Source organism: Asparagus officinalis, chromosome 2 (assembly GCF_001876935.1).
Source record: "Asparagus officinalis chromosome 2, Aspof.V1, whole genome shotgun sequence".
NCBI classification, from domain to species: domain Eukaryota; kingdom Viridiplantae; phylum Streptophyta; class Magnoliopsida; order Asparagales; family Asparagaceae; genus Asparagus; species Asparagus officinalis.
Window position 1 is genome coordinate 35,929,688 of NC_033795.1, and position 17,206 is coordinate 35,946,893.

At 34.3% G+C, this 17,206-nt stretch overlaps 1 protein-coding gene across 1 annotated transcript; it reads left to right on the forward strand.

Moving 5' to 3' along the window:
• On the forward strand, positions 15,806 to 16,342 carry LOC109831061. Its single transcript, XM_020398399.1, has one exon. It carries the CDS (start codon positions 15,806 to 15,808, stop codon positions 16,340 to 16,342), a length of 537 nt encoding a protein of 178 aa, XP_020253988.1.

A 17,206-nucleotide genomic window follows, 5' to 3' on the forward strand; every position in this document is an offset into this window, starting at 1 on the left:
AGAATAAATGCGAATCCTTACGCTAAAAGATTCTAGGGATGGTTGATGTTCTATTTAACCATTACACTTCCACTAGTTCATGTCCACCAGAAAATGGATTCAAATGTGACACACTCTGCATCATTTATGTATGAGATCAGTGGCGTAGTCATGAATTTGAGCACTCTTATTTATTCCCTAACAAAGATATAAAAAATTATATCAATAACCATTTTCAATAATATAAAGGGCTTTTTAAGAGGATATGATCTCACATTTCAAAAATGCCAACTAAATATTTAGCTTATAGAAAGCACAAGGCAGCCTAAGCATTGAACCCAGCGCCTAGAGCGAAGGCGAGGCCTAGACGGGTTTTTTTTTTTTTTTTGAATTATAATCAAAGTTATTGAAAGCGCTAATAAAGCAAGGTGCTATACTGGCACCTAGCACCTAAGTGTTAGGCCTATGAGGATTTATTTTATTATTTAAGTGGTGACGGAGGTCTCACTTAAGGTTGGAGGATCTAGATGTGTTCGTAGTTGATGGAGGCGACCGAAGGAGTTCAAAGAAGGTGAAAAGACATGGAGGCAATAGAGAAAATCATGGCCAAGACCTACGTAATGCAGTCCGCATAAGTAGTCTCCTCTCTCCTAGGTGAGCCCAAGATCTAGGTGGATAGCCTAGGTACTGCCTAGGCCTAGGCAGGAGCCTAAGTGAGCTAAGTGGAAACTTTTTAAAATATTTAATTATGTATGAAATAAATATTTACAAACTACCTCGAAAATTAGACAGTTGTTTTGAAATCATTTCATAATCGCATCATTACTAATAGTATCAAGAACATTAGATTCGATATATTCCCTTCAAATACGATTTTGCTCATTAGGAGCATAATCACATATACAAGCCTTTAATGTAGGATCTGCTAGAAGTTTTACTCATTTTACTTCTATATGCCTTTGTTTAAATAAAGATTCAAAACTCACATAAGTCATTAGAAGATTTGGTTTTGGCTTTATTATCAAGAATTTATTCATGTCTTCAACAAAGTATAGAGGACAATGATTATAAAATTGCTCAAAATAATCTAGATTAGATCTAAAGCTATTGGAGGAAGTATAAACAAAATTTGATAATGTATAAACAATGAATCTGCAGTTAGCTATTTTTTATCTATTTTACAATTTAAAATATATATACAAAGATAGGCATAAGACTCACAAAGAATAACGATGATTTAATCTACAAATATTCTCTAAGAAAAATATTAAGGAGGAACTCTTTTTTGTTTTGTCTTTCCCAACCCCCGGAGAACTCCAAAGTGGCTGTTTAGATTTACACAAGCGCTTTATAAGACCCGACCACAGTGTTTTGTTATAAATAATAAACAAAATAACTCAATTACTAGTGGGAACCCACCAATTAACATGTGATCCTCAAGTTCTTATTCATTAAGACTTGAGCATATTAAAGATTAGAAAACTCCTTTTTGTGGTCCCCACAACATATTATGCAGACTTTTTTAAAAGATCCCCACTAACCAAGGTGCAAATCATATGCATCTTGGTATATTAAGAAGTAGGGGCAGGGGACTTGCCCTCCTACCCCTTCCGCTTCTCCTGTATGAGATAATAGACAGTGCAAAGGAGAATGAGATAATAGACAGTGCAAAGGAGAAAATTACAGATGCATGAGGTGGGAGTAAAGAGAAAGTGCATGTCTTATTAGAATCTAATCGATTCTAGATAGTCGAAAATGTTGCATCAACATATCCAAGCCGTCGCTTACGACCTTAACCGAAATACTTTTATACGGATAGATTTAGCGATCAACCAAAGGTATAGAAAGGACTTTACATGAATATTAGTTGCATGATTCTCAATTAAGACAAGAGTAATAATTGATTTTGAGCTAGATGCTTATAAGAAAAAGAGGAGAATTTTGATCCATAGCTCAAAAGATACTTATCATAATCTAAGTATTAATTTAATAATACTTCAATTTTCATTCAGCAATAATGGTGACTTGTTATGTTGATTTTCAATGTCTAAATGTCTAGCTCCTTGATAGAGAGATTTAGCGATGAGACTAGGACATTGAAATGATTTGTAATTTGTATTCTTCCTCACTACTAGTGTATCCGGATGTGAGCACGACTTGAACACTTTTAAGCAAGTATAGAATTTTTCAATTTCAAATTTTAGCTTAAATCTTTTATCTCAGAAGCTTATAAGTAATTATCCTGTCATGAAGGTTCACTCAAAAAGGAGATGTTGTTTGGAGCGAGACGGCCTTAACTCTCTTGTTTATGTCATGTACAATATTAAGCTAAGAGAAATATGTGGATGAAGCTACAGAGAAAGATCGGGTTTTGTTGGATGAGATATCTCCTGATGACAAATGGACAGTTAAGGAGGACCTGTCTTCTGGACGATCTGAATTGGCTAGATGGTGATGAATAAGATAGCGAATGTGTTCATGTTGTTGTAGTTAATAATATAGCTAATGCAAAAGAAGATAATAAAGATGCTCCACTAGCAAAGAAATAAAGAGTCGATGGTTCTTGTAAGCTCTTTTAGAAACTTTCAATGTTATGTTTATTTGAATGAATATTTGATCTTCTAATTGAGATTATTTCTAAAACATCATCCTTGCAAAAAAGAAAAGAGATCGCCACCGAAAACAAAGTAAATCCCGAGCATCCAAATTACACTAGAGGAAGGTGACTAAGAAGTTTTGTGAGAGATGATTTAGAGGATGATTATTTTTATTGGTAGGAATTATTTTAAAGCTTGAAACTTGATAGTGTTTGATTTGGTTAAGAATGTTTGATTGCTTTAAATGTGATGTTTTTTATGATGCTTTTGGAAATGTTGTTAGTTATATATGATTAATTTTGTTAAAATTGTGATAGTATATTCTCATATCTGATAATTGTGATGTTAATTTGAAGATTATTCTCAATATTAAAATCATTATGAATAGTTTGTACATATAGAATATCTTAATAATTAATAAACCAAATAACATATATACTATGTTACGCTTTTTTTTTTGAATTTTTTGTTCAACCTTAGTGGCTATTTGGTTCGAAACGATATTTATAGAAAAACTCAATTTCTACATAAAAAAAAAATTCCTTTTTTTTTTTTTTTGCTTTCTACGAGTTTCTTAGAAAAGGTTTTTGTTGTTTGGTTCACCCTTAAATCATTACGAAAAATAGAAACTTCAATTTCACTTATTTGGTTGATACATAAAAAAGTAGAAAATCATATTTATAGGAAATAGTTTGCATGGTGCTCAAAAAGCTATCTCACCCCCACCCCCCAAATATTTTATTCCCATTTATTTGATTTCCAACCAATTTCCGAGCTTTAAACTAGGAAATTCTTATTTTTGTAAAGTGGTGTGACGTTTTAAGAAAACATTTCATACTTGCAAAATTACCCCTTAAATCTTGATATTTGCAAAGCTACCTTCCAATTCTCCTAAATTAGAAAGTAATATCCCTTGTGATAATGGAGGATATACCTGATATATTCCTCGTTGTTAAACAGTTTCTTATAATGATTTGAGGGTTATATATGCAGAAATCCCTAAAATAGATTCCTTTTGACAAATTCAGAACAGGTTTGGAGATTCAATAGAATTACATAAGCAATCATTAAGATTGTCATCATGATAGTTTACTACCAAAGTATTCAAATTCCTAACGAGAAGCTTAAGGAGAAATAGAAAGATCAAGAATGATGCCAAAGGTGTTTTGGTTGAAAACTGTAAGATCAGTGCAAAGAATGAAGCTATTATAGACAACTATGGGCTTGTGGCTTAACCATCAAATTGAATTTGAAGCCACAAATTCCATGTAAGGAAAAGTCGGATTGCTAGTTACAGAGTTGGGAATGTATATTTGGGGAAAAATATCCATTATCATTTTGTGTTAGTTCTAAGTTAGATCATTCAAGGATATAAAACTACAAATAACATGATATAGTAAACATAATTTGTTCGCTTCATTGCAATTAAATGTATAAGAGCCTTCATAGACCAATTTTGTCCTCCGCCCAATTATTCAAGTTGAGAAGTGTTCCAAAGTTTCTTTGAGAAAAGATTAGATATTTAATAACTATCTTACATTAAAAAATATATATGACCATGTGTCTGTTTGAATATACTCAATTTACTAAATAATCATGAAGACAGGGATATCAAAGAAAGAAAAAAATCAAAGAGGAAAAATATAAATACAATGATTAGAGATGAGAGGTACAAAGCAAAAAAAAAAAAAGAGGTTAAATACGAACAAGAATTTGTGGATAATCAATAAGATCAGTCAAGAAACTGGAGATACATAATTGTTAACAAGGCTATGGGCTTGACGAGCCAGCAGCCAAACTTAATCGAACTTAAAAGACATGATTATTTTCGTTCCATTCTTTTATTGGATCTAAATATGCATTCTTAACAATACTAACCATTGCCCAAATAACCTAACTACCTTATACATCAATCAAGAACAACTTTTGTTAATTTTGTTATAATTAACTGCATGAATTCCCTTCCTAGGTCAATTTGTTTGTGTCCATTGATTCCTTTTTAAGAAATGTTGCTAAACTTTCTTAAAACAATCTTTAAAATTTTAAACTAGAATGTATAAGCCTCACCTAAAACTAAATGTTAGAAGTGGGGTAAGATTTGACCCTATCAACTAGAACCTAGTTTCAATCAATTAGTACGTTTAGTTCGGTCCCTCGACCCAACCAAAACCTGGCAAAACTAACACATAAGATGAGAAAGAAAGTCAAATGTCACCAAGCATTCTTGCACATTGTTGCCTTTAATTTTCCACGCAAATATAAGGATTAATATTCAATAGACTACATAGTGCTCAAATATAGAAACTCAATCTTTTCCTAATAGATTTTTCTAATTCTAAACTCCACTCAGACACCAACACCAGCTGATCATCCTAGCATCACCGCTTTCAGTGATCTAAAATGCAGATTAAGGATGTCACTTATGCCTAATATGGTTGGAACCCGCTCTGATTAGGGAAAAACACTACATTATGCAGTCATCAACATAATCATGTGCTTATTCAGTAAGTACCTACATAATTTTTTATGCAGACACTTTTCTTTTTAAAATCATTTCCGATTTAAACCTATTTGCCGCAAATCCAAATCGATTATAGTAATACAAACCCTAGATCTAAAGTTTTCCAAAAGTTTGCTACTTTTCTCTTTCCTTTTCGAACCTAGTGGCTATGACAAATATCTCCGGTGCTCTCCTACAAGCTCCACGACGGTCGCCACAAAGCTCTCAGCATTCCTTTCAAAGTTCTTTGACGAAATAGATTAGGCGAAGCTTAAAATATATTTTCTATTTTTCATGAATTTTATATATTTTAACATATGATATATATATATATATATATATATATATATAGAGAGAGAGAGAGAGAGAGAGAGAGAGATTGAGAGAGAGAGAGAGAGATTAAAGGGTATCATTATCATAGGAGGGGATTTCCCTCCTTGTCGCCTATGTGGCACAATCCTCACAATCCTCATAAAGTAGGCACAAATCCCCACCAACTCACATTCTCTCTCATACTTTATGAGGATGGTGAGGATTGTGACACATAGGCGTCAAGGAGGAAATCCTCTCCTATGACAAGGATATCCATTAATCTAATATATATATATATTCAAAAATGTGTAATTATGCACAATCTGATTAATCAGCGTATAATTCTGTTAATTGCTAAGCGCTTTCGGACCACACATAATACAACCGCGTTTTTTAGCATTGCTTCATTTTAACACTTGTACTAAAAGCTTGTGTAGTGTGACCTCTTATTCCAGCTCCCAATGGAAGCAGACCTCATCCGGAAAATGTGATAATTTGTCAAATAGTCTTATTTTATACCTCAAACTGACTGCAATTACTTGTTGCAATATAATTATATCGTATCTTTTGAGTATTATCTTCTATTGATTTTGATTTCTTTTTCTTCTAAAGACAAAAAAGTTGCAAGGCTATCCACTAGCGAAATCTGGAGCTTCTCCTTACATGCACAAGGAATAAGTAAATAACCAATATCAATATGCAATCTCCACACTAATTAGTCATTAAGGTTCTAGACTTCTGTTGCTCACAATTTCTTACCTTAGCAGAGAAAGAGTTGACCATTTGTCATCACATTGATAACTGATCCTCAAAACCTGGTTATGTGCACCTCTTAATTTCAGGAATGAGAGCCTAAACCCAGAGTATTTATCTGAGGAGAGCCTAAACCTTCATCAAACCTTCACCCTGAGAGCCTAAACCGCCACCAGATATTCACCCTGTCCATTTATGGACCAAGCTAGATAGGTGATGGGGAGTGCTGCAAGAAGAGCATTTATTGTGAAGGTGTTGTAAATAGGTTGCAGCTTTAGAATGTTGTACGATTGCTGAAAATTTGCATATCGGTTACAGAATATTGTGAAATACGTGATCGTGGTTGGAAATTTCTTTGCTGACCCTGCAAATAAGCACAGGCATGATGGATGTACTACAACAACACAAGAACAAAGCCTTTCATTCAAAAAATTTAGGGTAGACTACATGAATTCTTTTTTCTTCTATTTAGTTCTATCGAGAACTATCTCCTCCAATAAGTCAAAAATTTACATATCCTTCTTAAACAGCTTACAAACAAATTCTCTAAAACCTAACTCTAGTCCTCCTTTTCCCCTAATTATAATCTTATTATCACTTCTCCTAATTGGTGCATTTAATGAGTTTTAGTGCACATGACCTTTTGTATTCATAGAGATCTAACTACGTTTTTTTTTAGTTTTGTGTAAATAGTGCAGTTTGTAACTGCCAAAGGGAGTTATTATTATAAGGTGCTGGCTAACCACATTTGGAGACATAAGTGCTCATTGTAGTCGTCTGTTAGCCCAACCAACTCATAGACCTGAGCCTTTTCAGATATCAAAGCATAACTATCTTCTCATTTTCCTGTAAGAGAACTTCAAAGAATTCAATAAAATGTTTAAAATCAATTTTCTTTTTCATCATCTTCATCAATTATTCCTCATATTAGGGTTTTCAGAGCTCAGATCATCCATCCATTTTAAGAAAAGGTCAAATGAAGCGGGATTGAGGTTTTAAATCCTCATAATTGTTTAAAAGAAGAAGAGGTTGTGGAAGTTGCATTCAAATTATGTGGTAAGGGATGTCATAAGAAGATTGATTTGCTTAAATGTGCATAGTGAGTGGTTGGCAAAATTGAATGGCTTTAACTGTCGGAGAAAGTGCAAACCTGAAATGCTCATTAGATTACCCACAAAAGATGAGGGCATCATTGGCATGGAGTAAGAAAATCAAGCACCCTTGATCAATTGTGCATGGTGATTGGGTATATAATCCACAATATGGTGTTTATTAATCCCTATTGAGCTGGTCCCAAGGAACCTCATGGGGTGGTTGATAAGGGAAAAGTGCAATAAGTATATTGGGAATTTATTAATACAAGTGCAAAGTGCAGATTTCTCCTAAGTCACGCAGATGACACCATCAAGCAAATGACGCTTAAAGGAATTACATAAGTCATCAACAGCAGGCCATTCTGGAATTGTCAAGACCATATACAGACTCAAGATTCAAGAGATCTTTCTTTTGAGATGGATGAGAGATGTCAAAAGGTGTGTAGACTTGTGACTTATGCAAAAGGCCATGGGTGAAAGTGTGGCCTCTGTTTGCCCACAACTCCTACAGGTTCTCAAACAAATACAAGAAATTAAAATGGATTTTGTGATTGGGTTGCTTAAGTATAGAAATAGAAGTGTCTAATGTGTGGGTAAATAGATTGTGCAAATTTGCAAAATTTCTTTTCACTAGACATCCTTGTACAACTCAGTAGGCAGCCCAAGTCCCTATTGACAGTGGGTTCAAGCTGCATGGAATCCTCAAGACTATAGCGAGCGATAGAGATGTACCATACTACCATTCATAAGTTCATTCTAACAAAGAGATATTCAAGTTATGGGGTTCCCGTTACATAACTATCACCCAAAATTTGATGGGCAGACTGAGATTACAGACAAAATATTGGAGGGATATTTGAGATGCTTTTGTTGCCATAAATCAAGAGAACTGGTGAAGTGGCTGATCCTAGCAAGATTCTGCTGTAATAAAGCTCGGGGGAAAAGATCCACGCATCACAACACCTTTTGAGGTTGTATTTACAGACCTGACAATCCTGACCTTACCACCAGATCAACCCTAACCCAACCCGCCAATTCCAGGCTTGGAAATAGCTTAAAGCCTTAATCATACATTGATATGTACAATTACGCTAACACAATGAAGAGAGAAGAAAAATTGAGCACAAATCAAACGTTCTACTAGCACATCCCAATAGCAATTCAAAAAATTTAAATAAGGCGTGTATCAAATGATGCACATTTCATATCTAAGCACTTATTCTTGAAATAACTCAAAACCATGAAATTTGATACAAGTGCAAACTACTTCCCATTATAGTAAAAAACAATTAATTCCGAAAAAGTAACTACTTTTATCATAGCTGTTTTCATCTCAATACCTTTTCATCATTTTTCCATAAAAACTACGAGCACATCATATATCACAATTTAACCGCATTATATCCTAACAAAAAATAAATAAAGAACCAAAACCAAAACAAAAAAGAACCAAAACTTTTCTTACTAAAAATTCTTCTGGAGCTTCTGTATAGCACAAAACATCTTCCTCCTCGACCCAACAGCATTAATCCCCATATCCTTCAAATCCTGCAGAGTCAGCAGCGGCAGCACTTCATCATCCACCTCGTGAATCTCGAAAACCGGCGCGTACCGTCCCAAGACACGTAACCGATTGAGCCATGACCGACCCCGCCGTCCTCATCCAAATCAACAGTCTCCATTCTGATTGTCATCGTTCCAGTCTCCTCCTCCTCCGCCGCCGGCGTCAGTCTCCGACGGCAAATCGTCAGAGTCGGATCGGAGGCCGTCGCGCTTCTTCGCGTCTCGGGTTTGGAGAAAATCCAGCTGATCGGCCATGCGGTTCGTTTGGGGAACCTTGGGTTAGGTATGGTTAGGGTTTCTTATGGAGGCGGCGAGCGTTTCGAGTTTGCTCCGTCGGGGTTGGGGACACGTGCTGTGATTGGGTTCTTGATGGCGGGGCCCACCGAGGGAGGAAGGGAGGGTGGTGCTTGGGTGCCGGCGATGGAGGTAGGGGTCGGAGGCGGCAGGCTGTTCGCCGATGTCGCCGAGGCGGACGCTCGGCGCGCTGGCGCTTGGCGGCGGGCCGCGGCGGGCGGGGGAGGCGGCCGCCGGCCCGGCGGTAGGACTCTGTGGGGCGTTGCGACCAGGGTCGGTGGACGGAGGGCGAGGGTGGTGATCGGACATTTGGGACTTCGGGGAGCGGGGCGGAGTACTGCCTACTGAGATTGACTGGTGTTTTGAGTCCAGCGAGGGGAGTTTGAACGATTTGGATAAAGTTTGGCTGGTTATAGCACTTCAGTACATCATAGTTTATGTTGTTTAGCGCTTACATACATCATAGTTGCGTTTTGCGGAACTTACTTACCCTGAAGTTTATAGGAGTTGCAATTTAATACCCTCTACGGCATGCAACCGCCGGAGTTTCTTCATGAAAATTTCTATGCGATGCTCTCTCGTAAGCTAGATTTATATAACTTTGGAATCCTTAATGTTTGTTGAAATTACTTTAAACTCATCATGATTAAATTTTAGAGAATAATTGCGTTAAGTTTTAAATAAAAGTAGAACAGGTTTAACAATAAATTCGGACAAATTAAGGGTCAAAAGTTCCAAAATTATTTTGTGAGTGCCACATAGAAATTTCAGAACAGAATTCACGCATAACATAAGGTACTTTTAACTATTTAAGAACTTTAGGGCATAAAAGTGCGAAGTGGAATAATGCATAAGGTATTTAATTATGTGCTAATTAGCCATAAAGTTTTGGTTTTACCCGATATTGTTCCCTTACACATTCAGTCATTAAGATTAGCTGTGTAAATCACTGAAAATTAATAATAGGTCTCTCAAATGATATGCATGTTTCAATTGAGTCCACCTAGCTACCCCCACCCCCCTGAATCTAGGGGGCGAATATTTCCTCAAATCAAATTGTGTACCCCACATTTGTTGTTTACTAACCGCTACTGTAACTGCTTTTAACTTGAAAAAACCCATAAAAATCAAAATTGCAAACTAACCTCGTCTTATCTCCTCTAGTGGTAAATTTTTCCCCAATGATGTTAGTAAATTGGGACATTTTCATGCGAAGTAGGATAATTGTTAAAGCGAAACATTTTTTTTACTAGTAGGATATTTTAGTGGGATAAATAGGAACAATTTTGTGAAGCGTGATATTTTGATAGGATGACGTGGGATAAATTTTTTATAATCATGAAGTATATATTTATGCATTTTGAAAATATAAATACTATTTATGTATTTTCAACTTACTATTATTGATTGATAATTGTCCAGAAGAATGTTAATCGCTATTAAAGAACTTTTAGTTAGACTATACGATATTGACAATTGTTATCATAATATATATTGTATCTTTTTTATTTTTTTAATTATTATTATAGTACAAGTCTGGAAAAAAAAGTCTTCCACATTTTCCTTCCTTGTTTGCTCCATGAGATCTCTTTTCTTCATCTTTTAATTTTATTATTTAATTAATAAATTGTGGATCGATAAAATCTTTACTTTTAAAATAATAATATAATTATAATATTTGCTGAAAAAGAAAATATCAGAGATGAGTAAGAGGAGACGAGATCCGATCTGACGGCATGGTCTAACAATAGTGATGAACATTTTAGGAAAGAGGTAAAGAAAAAAAGAAATATAAAAAATGAAAATAATAAAATAAATAGGAGAGTTTTAGTTTTTTGTCACCATGTTCCAAGCTATAACTTGGGATAACTTGAGAGACTAGAACTCCCATTTTTATATAGAAAAATAAAAAAAAAGGGATAAATTTGTACAATTATCCTGGTTCTAGTTTTATCAGAGTACTAATTGACTAGCACTGTAAAATCTTGTTCAATTTCTAGTTCTAGTTGACTAACACTATAAAATTTTATCCTATAATTTTATCCTATAAATTATCCTAGTTCTAGTTTTGAGTTCTATTTAACTAACTCCCTTAACATATTTCTCAAACTATGTAAGATAAGAAGGGAGGAATGTTCAGAATTTTTGGGGGGAAATGTGTTAGATATTTTGTTAACAAAAGGCAATTTTGCCTTCATGAATTATAATAAATATTGTAATTAAAACATGCAATTAAAACTATGTGTAACGGATATATAATTATGGGGAACGTTACAAAATTTATGACGAACGTTACAGAATTAATTACGGGTTTTGTAACGTCTTTTCCAACCCTATATATATCCGTATGTTGAGCTCAAAATGATAAGGAAAAAATATACAACAAGTTTCTCTTGTTTTTCTTCTCTCCCCTACATATTATTTTCATCTACATCTTAATTTTATTTTATGGGCAACTTCCTTTATCTGAGCTGAAGCTCTGCACTCTCGCCTGAGTATAGAGGCCGGCCGTTTTCGGGGGTTTTTACCGCTAGGGAGAGGGTACCATCTGCGCCAGGACGATAGGCGGGTTCTTAATCTTCTAGGGCAGTGAATACACGACTGCTCCCGTTCAGGCCAGTTTTAATTGTTTTTAATTTTTCGGATTTATCTGCATACTATAATCTTAATTATTTGATAAATTTCCAACAATCTAGAAGATTGAATAGTTTATAGCTTTGATTTAAATCTGAAATTATTTTAAAGTTATTGTTCATTCGAGATGGTTACTGTTCATCCGAATTAAAAAAAACAGAAAGAAAATTGCTACTAAATTGATTATCTATTAATTAACTTTTTGTTAAAAAAAAGTTTTGTTACTGTTTACAAAAAAAAACAGAGGAATTTTATAGTTGTTGTTAACACAAAGAAAATGTAATTGCTTTAATTATATATTTGTTTATCTATTAGTATTATTGATTTGATGTTATAAAATTCGGAAAAAAAATATAACGGTTACTGTTCATTCAAAAAAAATATTTTACTGTTCATTAAAAAACATTTTTTTAATTTTATTTAAAAACATTACTGTTCATTTAAAATAGTTTTTAATGTTTAAAAAACTTCACTGTTCATTTTAAAAAATTGGTGTTACTGTTCATTTATTTTAACGAACGTTATTGTTCATCTTTAAAAAATGGTGTTACTGTTCATTCATTTTAATGAACGTTACTGTTCATTTTTTAAAATGATGTTACTATTTATTTATTTATTAAAAAAACGTTATTGTTAATTTAAAAACAGTTTTAATGTTCATTTTATTAAAAAAAATCTGCTTAATGCTTACATATAGCACTGTTCATCAGAGAATTATTATTATTTTTATTCATAAAACTACAATTACTGTTCTATGAAAATTTGGTTTCTAAAACCTACCATTATCCCCTTGTGCTAGTGAATATGCAATGAAAATTTGGTTTCTAAAACCTACCATTATCCCCTTGTGCTAGTGAATATGCACGCATTTGAAACATGCTATAAATTTGCAGCTAGTGAATATGCACGCATTTGAAACATGCTATAAATTTGCAGCAGTGTATATTTTTATTCTTAAAAAAATTCATATGCTGATTTTGACAAGAATAAAGTGAACAAAATCTAGATATATATATACACTTTGAAGTATTTAAATTTTTTCATGGTTTAATGCCTTCATTTCTTTAATCTATCAATATGGTGCCTTCTATTAATAATTCCATACTTTGGAGTGTTTATGCATCTAATAAGCTTAGTACAGAAGGTGATAAAAGTGAATGCAGATTTGTTCAGCAACTTAAGTGACAGTTGTCTGCAGCAGATGAGTTTTTACTCTCAAGACATGAAAATCACGAGGTTCGAACATCAATAGGTAAACCCCTCCTCGGCCTTATCCAACATATGTTTGCAGTATAATTGCTAGGCATTTTAAATGATTACAGGAAATAATTTAAAGTTTCTATATACTGTTAAGGAACAAAAACTCATTGAGTGAACCGATTCAAGTTTTCTTGGATTAGTTGGTGTCTAAGGCAAGGTTTAAGAGTTGCATAATACGCTCTGCAAGGAACGATGTACTTAATTGATCTTTGATCAACCTCTATTACTATCCTTACCTGGCTAACTACCCGGGTAAAACTTTAATCTTTTCACTTTAGGAGTTTTTGGAATAAGAGGACCGACCTTATGCATTTGAATTATGAAGTATGAAATGTATTTTAAGATACGAAAATATATTTTAAGATACGAAATCCTATTATGCTCTGCATGTATCTATTATTAATTTCATTCATGTATGTGCATATGCATAACTGCAGAATTTTTAGTTCCACATTAGTTTGAAATGTTCAGATATTAAGGTCAATCTCTTCAGACATAGACTATGATCTTTTATGATCATAGATCATGACCTAATGTCAATTTCAAACAATATGATGGACTAATTACAAAATAAGAACTTGATAAATAAATACAACGCCTGCTAGGCAAAGTTATGATTCTAGACTTTGTAAAGTCTGTGAAAAGAATCTTGATGACCCTTTGACTAAGGGATTATCCAGGAGTGTGGTTCTGGATTCATCGAGGGAGATGGGGTTAAGCCCATAGATGAGGTCACTGACAGCGGCAACCCAACCCTTATTTGGAGACGTAGTCCCAATGTCGGTTCAATGTGGTAGAAACAAGCTGGACAAGTGACTCTCGTGTGGAGCATCGACCTAGATATATTTATATATCATTATGTAGCATTTGCTACTACCCCTTCTCTATGATGACGATGCTCTTATGATACAGCTGGCTAGGCTGAGTTTTACTCTTAATAAGTCCAACGCGTGTATTGTGGGGGGTATTAAATAAACAGCTGTAGTACCCTTTGAGGACTTACCTACGTGAGAGGAACCGTGATGGCCGCGGTTAGGGGGGGCTGGGCTAACCCCTAGAAACTCTCATGAGTCGGTTTATTGTGAGCATGGCCTTTAACGCTCAACCCGCTTTGCTCAATAGATGAAGTGTATTGTGTGTGTTTTCATCAATACCTGATTAAAGGGGCCTAATTCAAGACCTAGTCCATTATGTCCCTCAGGTGGCGATGAACTCACTAAGGAAAGGTTCAAAGCCGAAAGCTACCTCTCCCGAATTCACGATACGAAAGGTTGCCCAACCTATATTTGTTTTATGATTTCTTGATTTATTTATTAATTTCTGAATCTTCAGTTAATATTGCCTTTTGGGGGGGGGCTGTTAGATATTTTGTTAACAAAAGGCAATTTTGCCTTCATGAATTATAATAAATATTGTAATTAAAACATGCAATTAAAACTATGTGTAACGGATATATAATTATGGGGAACGTTATAAAATTTATGACGAACGTTACAGAATTAATTACGGGTTTTGTAACGTCTTTTCCAACCCTATATATATCCGTATGTTGAGCTCAAAATGATAAGGAAAAAATATACAACAAGTTTCTCTTGTTTTTCTTCTCTCCCCTACATATTATTTTCATCTACATCTTAATTTTATTTTATGGGCAACTTCCTTTATCTGAGCTGAAGCTCTGCACTCTCGCCTGAGTGTAGAGGCCGGCCGTTTCCGGGGGTTTTTACCGCTAGGGGGAGGGTACCATCTGCGCCAGGGCGATAGGCGGGTTCTCAATCTTCTAGGGCAGTGAATACACGACTGCTCCCGTTCAGGCCAGTTTAATTGTTTTTAATTTTTCGGATTTATCTGCATACTATAATCTTAATTATTTGATAAATTTCCAACAATATGTTCACTATGGACTATTTTAGTAGTTGATCATGTTGAGATAAGAACTAACCCGATACAGTACACTAGAAATGTTAATGGACATGGATATATCCATATGAATACTCAATATATAGATCTAGAAAGCTGGTTTTGATCATTGGATCAATGGATCAAATTGAGGACTCAAAGATCTAACCGTATATATTCGTATGCATCGTCCCATTTTGAAAATTTTGTTATATTTGAACATTTCTAATCACATGACCCATATATTTTTCAATCTTATCTGTTTTCTCATATTCATTTCGCATCCTTTTGTCTTATATAAATTGTGTCCATATTCGAACTTGCATATATGGATATGAGTGCTCCTCATCAATTCAATAAGTGGACACAAAACTAGTACTTATCATCTTCAATTTGTTTGCCTCTCTATTTATGCATTTAACAGTAAACCTAGTAGTGAGACTAAATTGCATGAACACATATGATTTGAGGGAATAAAATGAAATTATGAAAGATTTGAGGGACGAATTAAAAAATCCTAAAGTTTTTGAGATTTTTTTTTCTCAAAGGGATAAGATAGACATGTGAGATTTTTGATTGATGTTTCTTGAGTCTACATTTTTTTTTATGTTTTCTACTTTATCTATATCTTGCATACAGCAATACTTATCATTTTCCAAATACTTTAATGATTGTCACTCAATATTTGGGGTAATCAGGTTATGGATTAAAATGTCAAATTCAGGAGTGCTAATAAACAATTAGAGGATGATATGTGTTGTTGTAGTTGTACATAGAATCGTATTATTTGCCATTGGCTTTCTTTCAGAATAAAACTAGTGTTCCGAAGCACACAATGCATCCGTGGCATGATACATACTTGTGCATAATTAAAAAAATTTGTGAAAATCTTAACAAGTAGCATAAATACGTGTATAAAAATGGTTGAAAACTCTGCTATTTCCCCAGTTTCTAGTAAGGTGAAATGGTCTAATACAATATGGGAGAACTCAAGTTTGCCAAAGCACTGTTTTATCTCTTGGCTAGCAGTCAATGACAGATTGCTTACAAGATATAGATTGATGAGGAGAGGCATCATTCAAAGTGCTCAATGTTGTTTGTGCAATGACACAGCTCCTGAAACAAGAGATCATTTATTCTTCCAATGCAAATTTTCGCAAGTTGTGTGGAATGAAATAATGGAATGGCTTCAGTTTAGATGGAGGACTTGCGAATGGAATATTCTGATTGATTGGTTCAGCTGTAAGCTTAGAGGAAAGGGTCCTAAGCAAAAGGTGAAGATGATAGCTTTATCTTCTACTATATACTCCTTATGGAAGGAGAGGAATAACAGAACCTTTAAACAGGTGGCTAAGAGCACAGATCAGACTGTTATGGTGATTAAAATGGATATTATGACTATCTCCCTTAATTGCCCTGCTTTGGAGGAGATTAGAGCTTGGCTCATTACTCTATAATTTGGTTCTACAGATGTTGAATTCCTCACGTTGGAGAGCTAGGGAATGGAAGGAAATACAGTTAAAATTTGCTTGTGAGGAGTCAGGTGCATGGATGGGAGTTTACTGATATATAATCTCAGTTTCAAACTCTTTACCTTGAGATGTGCATAAATACTTAGAAGATAGTTGTTCTTCCTGTTAAGCTCAGGTTTTTCTTTGAGCTTTGTTGCTTTTCAGTTTGTTAACTCATACACTTTATGAGTTTCTTGTTTGTATATACATTTTTTTTCACATTTGGTGAGGAATAAAATTTCTTCATTTACCAAAAAAAAAAAATGGTTGAAAAAAATAACATAAGAGTATAGAAATGCCTAGTGATCTCGCCGCATATCTTTATCATCTAATCAACAGCTTCGAACCTTTATGGAAGAACTTTCACGTACAATGCTTAATGTATTTACCAGTTTGACAAAGATCTTTTCTAGCAATTTAAATACTAATTGTTGGATATGAGATGCAAGCCTTGAGGGGTGAATAAGATTGCCTATTAATTTTTTGATATCATTGAATATATAGCAAAATAAAAATAAAAATAAGCAAAATAGTAAATAATGCAAATCACAAAAAATAATCACAGCTAGAATACACAAGAATTGTATAGTAGTTTAGATAAACAATACTACATCCACTCTTCATTCCATAAAGGGGTTTCCTCACTATGTGAAAGCTCTCTATATCACACACCTGATTCAGTAGACTTATAAGATTGAAATCCTAGTTTCTTCCAAACTAGTTGTCTAACTAAACTCTTCACGCACGAGTATCTCTAGCCCTAGTTTGTGACCAATTTCTCAATTAACCTCGACTTATTGTAAAAATTTG